A 15,111-nucleotide genomic window follows, 5' to 3' on the forward strand; every position below is an offset into this window, starting at 1 on the left:
TGTAATCAAATTTTACAGTGTTTTAAAGCATCCTGGAATATTTCTACTCTCCATGTTTGAACTGTTAGCTCAACAGTTATTTCATTTTGTTTCATTTTGCTTGTGATTTCAAAGGTTTCACTTTTTCATTTTTACTGAATTTTGCTTTAAATTATGTAAAACATATTCATAGTTCCAAAGCCATATCAAAATTCATGGTAAATTTGGAGAAGTCTAACTTTCATCCCTGTCCCTTCTGTCTTGTTCCTTTCTTCTCCCAAAGGAAACAATTTTTATTCGTTTTTGATTTACCCTTCCATTTAAAAAATATAAGCAGATAATCACATATGATCATATTTCCCGCTTTTTAAAAAAAGGTAGGATATAATACGTACTGCTTTGTAGTTTGCTTTTTCACTTGATATATCCTAGAGACTTCTCCATGACTAAAGCATAGCGTGCATTACGTGGATATCTCATTCATTGTCTTTTCACTCAGTCCTCTCTTGATAAGTATTTGGCTTGTTTTCAGTCTTTTGAAATTCCAAATTGTACTACAACAGAGTCCTTGAGAATTTGTCTTATTGCATTTTTGCCAATGTATCTTTGGGATAGATTTCTAAAAGTGTGATTACTTGGTCAAAAAATAAATGTCTACGTTTTTGCTAGACATTGCCATAATCTCTTCTGTAAGAGTTGTACTACCTTGTATTTCCATCAGCGATATATGAGAGTGCCTATTTCTCCACAGCACCACTGATCACTTGTTTTCAGTATTCTGGATATGTATCATTCTGAGAGAAAGAAATGGTATCTCAGCAAAGTTTTTATTTGTATGCCCCTTGTTATGAGTGAGACTGAACATCTTTTCCAAGTATAAAGGACATTTGAATTTCTTCCAGTGAACTCTTTGTTTATGTCTCTATTTTTTAGAAGCTCTTCATATATCAGAGGTGTTAATTCTTTGTATTATGTATTGAATTTTTTTCCCAGCTCATCATTAACATTTTACTTTGTTTATGGTATTGTAATTTTTTTATCCATATAATAATTTAACTACTAAATTTTATGAAACTTCTCTTCCTCTGAGCAACAGAGATGTTTTCTTATTAGGAACAGTGAAAATCATGTTACTAATTTGTTTCACTTTCTACCTTGGCAGAAAGACTTGTCTAAGCAACCTGCATAGCTATGTAAATCATATATCTTGCATATCTGAAATGTCACCTTATTTTATTTTTTTCTAATTTATATTCAGTTCAGCCTAGATTTTTATTTAGCATCTCTATTTTTCAACTTTACAGTAGTATTTCTTTTTCAAAGTTTTTATTTAAATTCTAATTAGTTAATATACAGTGCAGTATTGGTTTATGGAGTAGAATTCAGTGATTCATCACTTACATACAACACCCAGTGCTCATCACAACAAGTGCCCTCCTTCATACCCATCCCCCATCTAGCCCATCCCCCACCCACCTCCCTCCATCAACCCTTAGCTTGTTCTCTATCTTTAAGTGTCTCTTACGGTTTGTTTCCCTCTCTCTCCTTTTTTTTTTTTCTTTTTTCCCCTTCCCATACGTTCATCTATTTTGTTTCTTAAATTCCACATGAGTGAAATCATAAGGTATTTGTCTTTCTCTGACTGACTTATTTCACTTAGCGTAATACACTCTAGCTCTATCCACATCATCACAAATGGCAAGATTTCATTCTTTTGGATGGCTAAGTATTCCATTGTGTATATATACTACATTTTTTATCCATTCATCAGTTGATGGACATTTGGGCTCTTTTCATAGTTTGGCTATTGTTGATAATGCTGCTATAAACATCAGGTGCATGTACCCCTTTGAATCTGTATTTTTGTACCCTTTGGGTAAATAGTAGTGCAATTGCTGGATTGTAGGGTAGTTCTATTTTTAACTTTTTGTGGGACCTCCATATTATTCTCCAGACTGGCTGTACCAGTTTGTGTTCCCACCAACAGTGCAAGAGCGTTCCCCTTTCTCTGCATCCTCACCAGCACCTCTTGTTTCTTGTATTGTTAATTTTAGCCATTCTGACAGGTGTGAGGTGGTATCTCATTGTGGTTTTGATTTGTATTTCCCTGACGATGAGTGATGTTGGATAGTGTTTCTTATAACCCATCACAGCTTCTTTGTTAAATAAATGTGAATATCATTAAAGAAAAGATTCCTTCAGTCACTGATATACAACTTTAGGGGGCCGGTGGGGAGTAATTAATGGAGTGGTAGTGGAGTGGGTGTCACAAAGCCTGGCTCTGCCTTTCCCTCACTCCATTCCTGGGCAGGGCAAGTGGCTCAACCACCCATAGACATTTGAATTTATTCACTTATAAAATGAAGAGTTTAACTATATCATAGCGTTGAAAAATCTTCTCAAATGAATTATGTAGCACTTAACTATTCTAATGTATAAAATAATCTGGTTCGTTGAAAGACATAAGGGTAACAGAAGTTCCAGAACTTTTTAAGAGTTAAGAAGAACTTTTTAAGAAACAGAAGTTTAAAAAAGTTATTCAGAAATTAATCTCTTTCAAAGTGAAAAAAATATATCTATTATCTCATCCCTCAGACAGTTCAGCACTGTGTTTTAAAATCATTATCACTATGTGATAGCTGATAAGCACAGAGCTCAATGCATGAGTGACTCATTTATTTATCTACTAATATTCCTAGATTTAGAACGGTGTCAGACTGGAAAACTGAAAGCCTTGTTTAGTCTATGAGGGCATCCCATACTGTACACATTTATTCCAACAAAGCTTGTCCTCTGGCAGTAAAAGCTATGATAACTCTACATAAATTATAACTTGTATACAAATGTAAAGTTATTTTTTCCTCTTATTTTAGAGTGTGGAGGTGTACTGACAGGTACGTATGGTTCTATTAAGTCTCCGGGATATCCTGGAAACTATCCTCCAGGAAGAGATTGTATCTGGAAAGTAATAACCAGTCCTGGACTCTTGTTAACATTTACTTTTGGGACCTTGAGTCTGGAGCACCATGTTGATTGCAGCAAAGATTATCTTGAGGTAAGCAATCATATTTAGATAGAACATACCATGATATGATTAGAACTCAGGGAACTATGGTTTGATGATACCTGTGTATGACTACAATTTCCTAGCAACAGTTAGATATAGTCTTTAATAGGTAGCAGTTGTCTTAAGTCTTGCTAATTCTTTATTCTTAATTGTGCCAGCTTGTTGCTTCTTCTGGGTTTCGTCTGAAGCTGGGAAATAGACCGCCTTACTGTTCCCTGTCATTTCCTGGAGCCCAGTCCCCTAAGGAGGGAAGGAAAGAATTAACAAAAGAAACACTCAGTAATGGTTATCTTTTCCAATGCAGAATCAAGGCTTCAGTTGTCTATGATAACCTGACCCATTATTTCACAAGCTAACTACAGTGCTCCATGAAGAAAAATAAAAGCAATTGTGTTGAAATGGATTGCTAGAGGGTGAACTTAGAATATATTGATAATTGTCATTGGGAGAAGAGCGTCAATCTATGCCCCTCTTGCTTACCATTAGTAAAAGATTAAAATATAGAGGAAGAAAAAAAGGCTGTTATATTCAAAGGCCATGAGCATATAGGTATATCAGAAATGTTGCTCTGCATTTGTAGACTGAAAAGATCATTGAGAAGATTGAGTTCTTATGTTGCTCCTGTCTTGTTTGTCACCATAAATCTTAGTAGTCCTTGCAGTAGTGATAAAAGACAATATGCTTTTCCAAGTCCATTAGAGAAGAATGGAGTGCTATGGAATTATTCATAAAGGATAGAAAGGTGCGGCTGTCAAACAGGGATCCCCACAAGTTAAAGTCATTAGTAATTTAGCAGTTGTAATGGATTCGAAACCTTCGGGAATGACTGGAAAAATCTACCTCTCCCTGGAAAATCTCAGCAACATAATCTCTTAAATGTTGCCAGTAGCATGGATTTTTTTTTTTTGAAATTAATTTCAATGAGTTCCATCAAATTTAAATTAAAGGCTTTTTTTTCATTCCTACATAATTCCTGGGTATATGTAAAATAGAAAGTATCAATCATTCTGATAATATTGAAATGCCTCTCATTTCTCAACAATATTTCAAGGAACTAGTTAAATATAGGAATAAAGAAATGCTGTCCTATAACTTTGCTGCCAATAGAAAAAGTAATTTGAGTGGACCAAATTGGCCATGTTAAATAGTACTTTGTTCACTGATGTTTGGTGTTCTATGTAGTATAGAATTTGTAGTTACAACAGAATCACAGAGAGGTTAACGTGATTAAGAGATTAAAAACCAACAATTAAAAAGGATTTCTTAGGTCATATGGTCATTATCACGGTACTTAGTTACTATTAGGATTGCACTTCTAAAACACATTAAACTGTCTCTATGTTGTGTCACCCTGACTTCACTTCCTTTCCACCTCTGATCCTTCTGAATACCTGGACCAAGTTGTGAATCAGTCGACATTGCTGGTATTCCTTCTTGCATTTTCTTTGCATATATTCATTTTCTCCATCTCAATTACTAGGAATTTATTATTTCAAAACAAACATCTGGGGGGGTGGAAACCAAGGAAAGAAAACATTGAGAAAGATTCATGAGAAAATTTCAAAGTATACATCTAGCCTTGGCATTAAAATTTAGACAGAAGACAAGGCATCAGGGATGATGGGAGAAGGTGACTTCCCCTTCAGTGAATGCTGACTGAGTATTGGATCTGTATGTGATGGGAAAACCTCTGAGAGCCATCAGTTTGAAATGATCGGTTTTCTGAAGTTAATATACAAAATGAGTGGGTTTGTCAAAATCTGACCATTCTGGGCTTAATGATTCTCTTTTTTTTTGTTTTAGATTCGAGATGGTCCTTTGTATCAGGACCCGGTTCTTGGGAAATTCTGTACCACTCTTTCTGTCCCACCATTCCAGACTACAGGCCCCTTTGCCAGAGTTCATTTTCATTCTGACAACCAGATTAACGACCACGGCTTCCATGTCACCTACTTAACATCACCGTGTAAGTAACCTGATCGTTGAGAGCAGCATATGAATGTGAAGGACACTGCCATGCCTTTATGCTTATAGCCTGTATTGACACCTTAAAACAAACCAACAGACCAATGATAAACAATAAAATACTCTATGATTTTTACTTTAGGGCTTTTGTTCTAAACATACATCATTGGGCCCTGATGAGAATTCACAGGAAAAACACCTTTCAGGTCTCAATATCAGGAAAAGTAACCATGAACATCTTTTCACAGCTCCCTTTTCTTCATTTACCCTGGCTTCAGGCTGAATCTAGAGCCAACCTTCTTGTAGACTGTGGAGTCCAAACCCGTTTTCTGTGCATGTCAACTTTCCCTTGAGCACATCCCGCTATTCTATGTTCATCCTTTAGTTAGATTCCTTTTCCTAGTTATATATTTTATTTTGTCACACGTATTTCATAAGCTGCTTCAAATCTTTTTTGGAATGAAGGAGAGCATAAAGGTTTTTAAAGATTTTATTTATTTATTTGACAGAGAGAGACACAGCGAGAGGGGGAACACAAGCAGGGGGAGTGGGAGAGGGAGAAGCAGGCTTCCCGCGGAGCAGGGATCCCGATGCGGGGCTCGATCCCAGGACCCTGGGATCATGACCTGAGCCGAAGGCAGATGCTTAACGACTGAGCCACCCAGGCGCCCCGAGCATAAAGGTTTTTAAAAAGCAATTTGTAGAAGATGATGTTAGATGGGAAGTTAGATCACACATGTCTGAATCTATTTCTTTAGGCACTACATGGATGTCCACAAGCACACATCAACCTGAAAATATACTTAGAGACATAAGTCTGTACAGGGTGCATAAAGTGGGTATATGATTGTATGTGTATATGTGTCAACTTTTAAAAATTGTATTTAATGCCTGAGGGTCACAGGAATGGCCATTCACAGGACCTTTCCCTTCACTTCCCTGTTCTCTTTAGCGGATCTGCATTGTGGAGGAAACTACACAGACCCAGAGGGTCTTCTCTCCTCTGACTTGTCCGGACCTTTCACTCATAGCAGACAGTGTGTCTATCTTATAACACAGCCCCTGGGAGAACAAATACAGGTCAACTTCACCCATGTGGAGCTGGAAGGCCAGAGCGGCTGTTCCCAGAGTTACATGGAGGTAACTTTGACTACTCGAACTTTGACTATACCCTTACATGACGTTAATCAACATTTTTATATTCTATAGTGTAGTCGTTGTAGGGCCAGCAGCATGTGGATTCCCTGGATGATCTGGGTATTAGAAATACAGTTCTGTACCCTATCCCAGACCTACTGCATCAGAACCTCTGGAGGTATGCTCAGCAACCTGTGTTTTAACAAGCCCCTTTCCTCCCCTGGGTCATTCTGACTCAGGCTAGAGTCTGAGAACAACTGTTCTAGAGAACATGAAAGAATTTGCCAAAAATAGATCTATAGATGGTGATACAGGAGATTGGTAATGAAATAGCAAAGGACAAAAATGAAAGCTGAGGCTAGGAACTCATAATAATGCTAAATCACAAGCTATGAAACCGATCCTTAATAACTGAGGTGAATGCAAATAAGTAAGACTAATAAAATTTACTAATAAGACATAGTTTTCATAGATTGTCCAGAAAACTCAGCCCAGAAAAGTAAAAGGATTTGCTATTCAGTGGCAGAGAATTAAGATAAAGCATTGGATGACTATTGTTTTGGAGTATAGGTTTTTTTCTTTCATTAGCCCTGCTTGCTCTCTTTCAAAAATTTTAACTCTGATTTAAATGTGTGTAATGATTGTAAAATGAAGAATATCTGAAACAAAAAGGCAGTTTTGTTTGTCTGGCTTGGTATTTCTTTTGCTTAATTATTGGTCAAGCCACAAATTAAAGTGTTGAGCAAGAGAGACAAAACACTTTTTGTTGGGTGCAATCATTTTATATAAACTCAGAGAGGCATTGACAATTTTGTTTGTTCATGTGAGTTAGACCTAATTTATTTTTCCAGGAAAAACCTATGTAGCCTCTTGCCCTCTTCCCTCCTTGATATATATATAGTGGAGAAACAAAGAATTTTAGTGTAAGATCTGGACTTAGCTGAAAAATGAAGTACATTGACCATGGGGCCACAGTAATATTTATTAATATTTAGCTTAGTTGAGATACACATTACATTGGTTTCAAGTGTACAACATTATGATTCAACACTTGTATACATTGCATAATGATCACCACATTAAGTGTATTTACTGATTTGTAGCCATACAAAGTAACAATTTTTTTCTTGTGATGAGAACTTCTAAGATTTACCTTTATAGCAACTTGTAAATTTGCAATACAGAATTGTTGATTATAGACCCCATGTTGTACATTGCATCCCCATGACTTATTTATTTTATGACTGAAAGTTTGTAGCATAACCCTCATGAGGTCCATCCATGTTGCAGACAGCAAGATTTCATTCTTTTTTCATAGCTGTGTAATATTCCATTATATATACACACATAACACATCTTTATCCATTCATTGATCAGTGGATACATAGGTTGTTTCCATATCTTGGATATTGTAAATAATGCTGCAATGAACATAGGAGTGCATATATCTTTTTAAATTAGTGGTTTCTTTTTCTTTGGTTAAATAGTAAGAAGTGGAATTGCTGGATCATATTGTAGTTTTATTTTCAATTTTTTGAGGAACTTTCATATAGTTTTCAATAGTGGTTACACGCCCACCAACAGTGCACAAGGGTTCCCTTTTAACCAAATCTTTGCCAAATTTGTTATTTTTTGTCTTTTTGACAATAGCTATTCCCACGGGTGTGAGGTGATATCTCATGGTTTTGATTTGCATCACCCTCATATTAGAGATGTTGAGCATCTTATCATGTGCCTGTTGGCCATCCGTATATTTTCTTTGGAAAAATGTCTACTCAGATCCTCTGCCCATTTTTAAATTGGATTGTTTTTTGTTGCTATTGAGTTGTATGATTTCTTTGTATATTTTGGATGTTAACTATTTATTTAATGTATGATTTGCAAATATCTTCTCCCATTCATCATGTTGCCTTTTTGTTGTGTTGATGGTTTCCTTCACTTCGCAGAAACTTTTTAGTTTGATATAGTCTCATTTGTTAATTTTTGCTTTTGCTGCCATTGCTTCTGGAGTCAGATCCAAAAAGTTATTGCTAACACCAATGTCAAAGAGCTTTCTTCCTATGTTTTCTTCTAGTCTGTGTGGTTTCTGGTCTTACACCAAGTCTTTAATCCATTTTGAGTTAATTTTGTGTATGGTGTAAGATAGTGATCTAGTTCTATTCTTTTGCATGGGATTGTCCAGTTTTCTCAACGCCATTTATTGAAGAGATTTCCTTTCCCCATTGTATATTCTTTCCTCCTTCATTGTAAATTAACTGACCATATGTCGTTGGGTTTATCTCTGAGTTTTCTGTTCTTTTTCATTGATCTGTGTGTCTGTTTCTATTGTAATACTATGCTGTTTTGATTACTCTAGCTTTGTAGTGTAGTTTGAAATAGGGGAGTCTACAGCTTTCTTCTTTCACAGGATGGCTTTGGCTATACAGAATCTTTTGTGGTTCCCTACAAATTATAGGATCGTTTGTTCTCTTTCTGTGAAAAATGCCATTGGAATTTTGATAGGGGTTGCATTGAATCTGTAGATTGCTTTGGGTAACCTGGACAATTTAACAATATTAAGTTTCCCAACCTATGAGCACAGAATATCTTTCCATTTATTTGTGTCTCCTTCAATTTCTTTCATCAATGTCTTATAGTTTTCAATGTATAGGTCTTTTACTTGGTTAAATTCTTTCCTAGGTATTTTATTCTTTTTGATGCAATTGTACCAGGTATTGTTTTCTTAATTTCCCTTTCTGGTAATTTGTTATTAGTGTATAAAAATGCAACATATTTTTGTATATTGATTTTGCACCCTACAGCTTTACTGAATTTATTAGTTCTAACAGTTTTTTGGTGTAACATATAGAATTTTCTCTATATAAAATCATGTCTTCTGCAAATAGTGGCTGTTTTACTTCTTCCTTTCCAATTTGGATATCTTTTATTTCATCAGTATAGCTACCTCAGCTTTTGTTTGGTTTCCATTTGTATGAAATATCTTTTTCCATCACTTCACTTGCAATCCATGTGTGTCCTTACATCTTGTAGGTAGCATATAGATGGGTCTTTTTTTTTTTTTAATGCATTCAGCCCCTCAATGTCTTTTGATTGGAGAATTTAGTATATTTACATTTAAAGTAGTTATTGGTAAGTACGTACTTATTGTCACTTTATTTATTGTTTCCTGTGTGTTTTGTAGTTCCTCTCTGTTCCTTTTTCCTTCTATTGGTTTTTCCTTATATCCTTTTTCCCTCGTGGTTTGATGACTTTCTATAGTGTTATGCTTAGATTCCTTTCCCACTACCTTTTGTGTATCTAGTATAGGGTTTTGCTTTGTGGTTACTATGAGGCTCATATATAACAGCCTATATTTGTAACAATTTAAGTTGGTAGCACATTCTAAAATTCTACATTTTTACTACCCCACTACATTTTATGTTTTTGATGTTTTGATGTCATTCTATGTTTTTGATTTTACATCTTTTTATTTTGTGTATCCCTTCAATAATTATTGTAGTTATTTTTTTATTACTTTTGTCTTTTAATCTTCTCACTAGTTTTATAAGTGATTAGTCTACTACCTTTACTGTATATTTACCTTTACCAGTGAGGTTTTGCATAATTTTTTCTGGTAACTGATAAGTGCCCTTTTTTTAGCTTAAAGAAGTCACTTTAATATTTCTTGTAAACTGGCTTAGTGTCAGTCAACTCCTTTAGCTTTTGTTTATCTGGAAAGTTCTTTGTTGAATGATAACCTTGCTGGGTAAAGTATTTTTGGTTGGAAGTTGTTTGCTTTTAGCATTTTGGACATATCATGCCTTATATTGTTGCTTGCAAAGTTTTTGCTGAGAAATCTGCTAGTAGTCTTATGGTTGTTTTCTTGTACATAACAAGTTGGTTTTCTCTTGCTGCTTTTAATCTCTTTATTTTTTGACATTTTAATTATAAAGTATGTTAGTGTGGATCTCTCTGAGCTCATTTTCTATGGAACTCTCTGGGCTTCCTGGATCTGGTTAGGGATCCCCAGTTAGGGATTTTTCAGCCATTATTTCTGAAAAGAAGTTTTCTGCTCTTTTCTCTCTCTCTCTCCTCCCTGTGGAACCTCTATAATGTGAATGTTATTCTGTTTGATGATGTCCTATATGCTCCTTAAGCTATCTTTATTATTAATTTTTTTTTCTTTTTGCTGCTCTGTTTGGATGAGTTCCACTGCCCTGTCTTCCAGCTCACTGATTCTGTCTTTTGCTTGATCTCATCTGCTGTTGAACCCTCCTAGTATATTTTTCAGAACAGTTATTATGTTTTTCATTTCTGTGGCTTCAGTTTGGTACTTTCTCCCCATATTTTCTATATCTTTGTTGAAGTTTGCATTATGTTCATTCATTCTTCTTCAGAGGGCCATACTTTGAACTCTGTATCAGGTAAATTATTTATCTTTGTTTTTTTAAGGTATTTCCCCTCCTGGAGTTTTATCTTATTCTTTCATTTGAAACATATCCTTCTGTCTCCTCATTTTGCTTATCTCTCTGTGTTTCTTTCTATGTATAAGGTATAACAGCTGTTTTCCCAGTCTTGGATGGGTGATCTTGTGTAGGAGATAAACCTTATCATTTAACCTTGCCCTAAGCCATTGTTGTCTTTTAAACCTTTGTGATTGGCTAAGCAGCCTGACTTTTTCTTGGTAGGTCCCAGGTGTTGAGGGTGTGCCAAGACCTGTGAGTGTTCCAGAGGGGGTGGATCTCAGTCAGCACCTAGTTTCAGCCTAATTAGAAGCTAGACCCTCAGCCAGCAGCTTTTAAGGTATGCAAATATATACAGTCCTGTGGGACCTTGGACACTGCTGGCTCTAGTCCAAGTGATCTAGATGTGTCCCCTTAGCAACAGTTGCAAATGTCAAGGCTTCAGACGAGTGTATGAACTTTTTTCTGAGAGGTATGGGTGAACTATAGCAAGATCAAGTAAGAAAGATGGTATCCCCCACCTTATGCTTCCTGACAGCACTTCTATAGCCTTTACATATGTGGTTATCCTGAAGTCTGCTCCCCAGGCCAAAACTCCATGTCAGGTAGATAGGACTTTTCCACAGCAAGACTGGGAATGTGTTCTAGTTTGCTGTCTGTGCAGTACCCTGGGGGTGGTAGCCTGCCAAGAATTTTCTCTCCATTTGTTTCAGACCCATAGGATGCAGGCATAATCCTCCTTGGCCCCCAGAACCAGAGGGCATTCTTTGTGTAGACTGTGTTGGCTGGCTGGCTTTGGTGGTGCCACTGTGAAGCAGCATGCAGGGCTGGGGCACTCACTAGGTTGTCACTGGCAAGGTTAAGGTGGAGTGGCACATGGAGGTGGGGTGCTCTCCCAGCTGGTGGGCTGCAGTGTAGAGGTGCATAGGAATGGGGTACTTGCTTGGCCAGCTTAGATGGGGTCATGGAGTACAGCACATAAAAGCTGGGCGTGCCTGCCACCACTAGCAGGTTAGAGGGAGAATGCCAAAATGGTAACTGCCAGTGTCTCCATCCCCAGAGGGAATCCCTATAGGTTCCTACTCTTCTGGCAGATGCTTTAAGATCAGCAAATGAATCTCTGCCTCTCCTTCCCATTTTGGTGTGGCCCTTTTATCCTTTGTTGTGGAGAAGCTTGTGCAGGTAGTTTTCAGGTCTTTTTCAGAGGGAATTTTTCTATATGTAGCTGTAGATTTGTTGTGTTCATAGGAAGAGTTAAGTTCAGGATCTTGCTATACTGTCATCTTGAACTGCCTCTCTGGATTCAGCAATATATATATTTTTTATTATTATGTTACGTTAATCACCATACATCATTAGTTTCTGATGTAGTGTTCCATGATTCATTGTTTGCGTGTAACACCCAGTGCTCCAGGCAGAACGTGCTCTCTTTAATACCCATCACCCAATCCAGAGATTTTTGTCTCAGATGGTGAGGTTAATGTGTATATTCATTCAGTTTATGTTTTCCAAAATATCCCACAAAATACATTAAAGTTTTATACTATGGAGCAATTTAGATATTTTTATGTAAATAAAAATTTAATTTCCAACATCTATTTTTTTACTTTAAGAACAGTAAAAAAATAGCTCACACTTAGAGAGTACTTACTATGCACCAGGTGCTATTCTAAGACTTTAAAATACTGTAATACATTAAGTAGTTAACGATTACTGTCTTTCTACCGTCTGTTGGATGTAGTACATGTTTGACATGAGTTAGTTCATTGAATCTTCACAAAAACCATTATTATTCCTATTTTGATATGAGGAAACTGAGGCCCAGAGAAATTGTCACTTGCCTGTGGTTACATGTTTGGGGAGTAGGGGAGCTGGAAATTCCAGTTGTACTGTTCTCTGATAAGAACAGAAACACAATTGTGTAGCTATGACCACAAAAGGTGGCTCACCTTCCATAGGAAAGAAGCTCTTGTGAGTTTCCCAATTCCATATCTGGCTCCCTGGTCACAGGACTATAGCATGGAACCAGGCACAATACTTTTCTCAGACAGGCAAAACTGTAACTCTAATTTTTAGGGAAATCTGAGTACCTTTCTATTAGGTGCTATGTGGGGTTCTAATGGCTCCAAGGTGTCATCAAAGCATCTGGAATGATATTCCCTCTCTGCCCTTGAACTACATTCTAATTGAATTTCAATAAGAAGTTACATGAACTCTGAATCATTGTGAAATATTATCATTAAAAAATAATAAAAAAGCATTGAAACATTTAATTTTGTGAAACAGAGTGGAAGAATGTTATGTGGCCAGAATGGGATTTGAGTTAATTTATTGTTGTTAATTTATTATTGCTTATTTTTGTCCAGTCATTTAATGACTGTATAACCTTGGACAGTTTTTTATCTGGATGCTTCAGTTCCTTCTTCCACAAGATGCCCTACCTATTCCTTCAAACTTTGTGAATGTAAATCAAGGCAGTGAATGATAAAAGAAGCTTGAAGAATTAAAAACATTATAAAAATGCAAGGTTTTCGTAGGCCAAATATCCAACTTCTGCCTTGAAGTTGGCCATTGAAGTATTGACATTCTGATGTGCACACACACCCATAAAATCTTTATCAAATTTCCCTCAGGGGTTGTTGATGGAGAAAATATAAGAGCTCTATTAGAAGGACAGGACATATATAGTGATTAGAATAATTGAAACGATTTTCTATTAGGTCCTTGACCATCCTAAAAGGAATACAATCAATTTGCAGAATTTTAGCACCAACAAGGGCCTGAGAGGTTGTCTAATTTAAATCCTTATTTTTTACAAATGAGGAAATTGAGGTCACAAAGATCAAACTCTAGTTTTTGTCAGAATAGGATTTAGATGTACCTACATGGGATTCTAGATAGACATATGCTGACTTCCACCAATTTCTTGCTAATACATCATATCTATCTATTGGGATGGTTTGTGAACTAAGCCCATTTTTTTTAAAGTACATCTACTTCTTTTCATGTCCTTCAGACAGTGGGTATGGAAGAAAGTGATTCTGGAACCATATTCAAATGGCATTATTATGACTCAATATATTGCTCCCTGAAATGGTGATTTCATTTTTAAAAGGGAAAAAAGTGGATATTTAAGCAAAGGAATAAAAAAAAATAATGGTATTTCAGATACATTGGTGGTTTAGAAAGCAGATGACTTTGCCATTTACTAACTCTATTTATAAGAGAGAAAAGACCACCCAAAATTTTAGAAAGAATGAAAAGCTGAGAGGGAATTCTAGAGACATGTAGGAGAATAATAACAAGAAATTTTCTTTTGAATGAATAGATGCACTTCTAAAAATCCTAGATCTTCTCATTATGTGGTTCCAGTTGTCTTGTTGCCATGTGAATATATCCTTTAAATGAAGATATTTAAATAAAGATGTTATTGCCTAGTATATCTTTTTCATCTGTAGTATAGTTTTGAAAGACTTGCTTTTGCACAGTAAGAGAGCTCTGTAAACATTTTGTTTGAGAATAAAACTTAACTATGGAAGATAATAAATGTGGTATTGGTCAGACCCAGTGTAGCATATCTATATTTTTCTTTTTTTTTAATAAGAAGCACACATTTATGCATTAATGCTTGGATTTATATATCTCTCTCAATTAAAATTTCTACTTCTAGAACACACATTGCCCATGGGTGATGTAATGTGGCTAGTAACAAAAGAATGAGTGTAGCAAGAACAGATCAACTGTTAGTTCATCTGTTTTTGTCTAAGAGAACTTTTAAATTGAATAGAACAAATCAATGAATGGGGCAGAAGCATCTTTCCAGAATAAAAAGCAGCACCTCTCATTAATATTTCATAAGTGACTTAAGCCCTCAGAACTCTAAGTGAAGGACACATAAAAAAGTAATGAAAGTTTAATTTTTAATCCCAGAGAATCCAAGTAGTAGGCTGAATAATTATTTTAGAAGCCTATATGATGCTAAGGCCAGGGCTCGAAATGAGATGTAGAAAGAAATGAATAGAATCTCCTTAACCAATCCTGAATCATCTGACCTTTCCCCACTAAGACTTCTGGTCAGTGGAAGGGAACCACATAAGAGAAGGGGAAGGAGAAGTGCCTTCTGTGGAAGTAGGAGGGCTTCTGGCAAAGTTGTTCCTTCTTAGAAGTGGAAAGCAAACAAAAATAAATGGCATAGAAAAGTAAGCTACATTAAATTTGGTGTCTGAAATGTGGGGAGTGGGTACCTATTCTGCAAGTGGCATTGAATGACAAATGACTTCTTGCTAATCCAAGCAAATTCACAAAGCAGAAATTACATACCTATCTCTTTACAATGTAATGAAACTGGAAGTTAGTGATAAAAAAATTTTTTTTAAAATTTTATTTATTTATTTGGCAGAGAGAGGCACAGTGAGAGAGGGAACACAAGCAGGGGAAGTGGGAGAGGGAGAAGCAGGCTTCCTGCCAAGGAGCCCGATGCGGGGCTTGATCCCAGGACCCTGGGATCATGACCTGAGCTGA

General features: G+C 36.2%; 1 protein-coding gene across 1 annotated transcript in view; it reads left to right on the forward strand.

Moving 5' to 3' along the window:
* Positions 1-15,111, forward strand: part of CUBN (cubilin) — a 271,439-nt gene that overhangs the window by 34,861 nt on the left and 221,467 nt on the right. The window contains exons 15-17 of the mRNA XM_028114080.2: positions 2,853-3,034; positions 4,850-5,012; positions 5,964-6,151. Of these exons, the coding sequence (XP_027969881.2) occupies positions 2,853-3,034; positions 4,850-5,012; positions 5,964-6,151 (533 nt within the window). The remainder of the gene's footprint in view (positions 1-2,852; positions 3,035-4,849; positions 5,013-5,963; positions 6,152-15,111) is intronic.

This window comes from Eumetopias jubatus, unplaced genomic scaffold, assembly GCF_037043125.1.
Source record: "Eumetopias jubatus isolate StellerSeaLion01/CBP00866 unplaced genomic scaffold, mEumJub1_p1.0 scaffold_8, whole genome shotgun sequence".
NCBI lineage: Eukaryota > Metazoa > Chordata > Mammalia > Carnivora > Otariidae > Eumetopias > Eumetopias jubatus.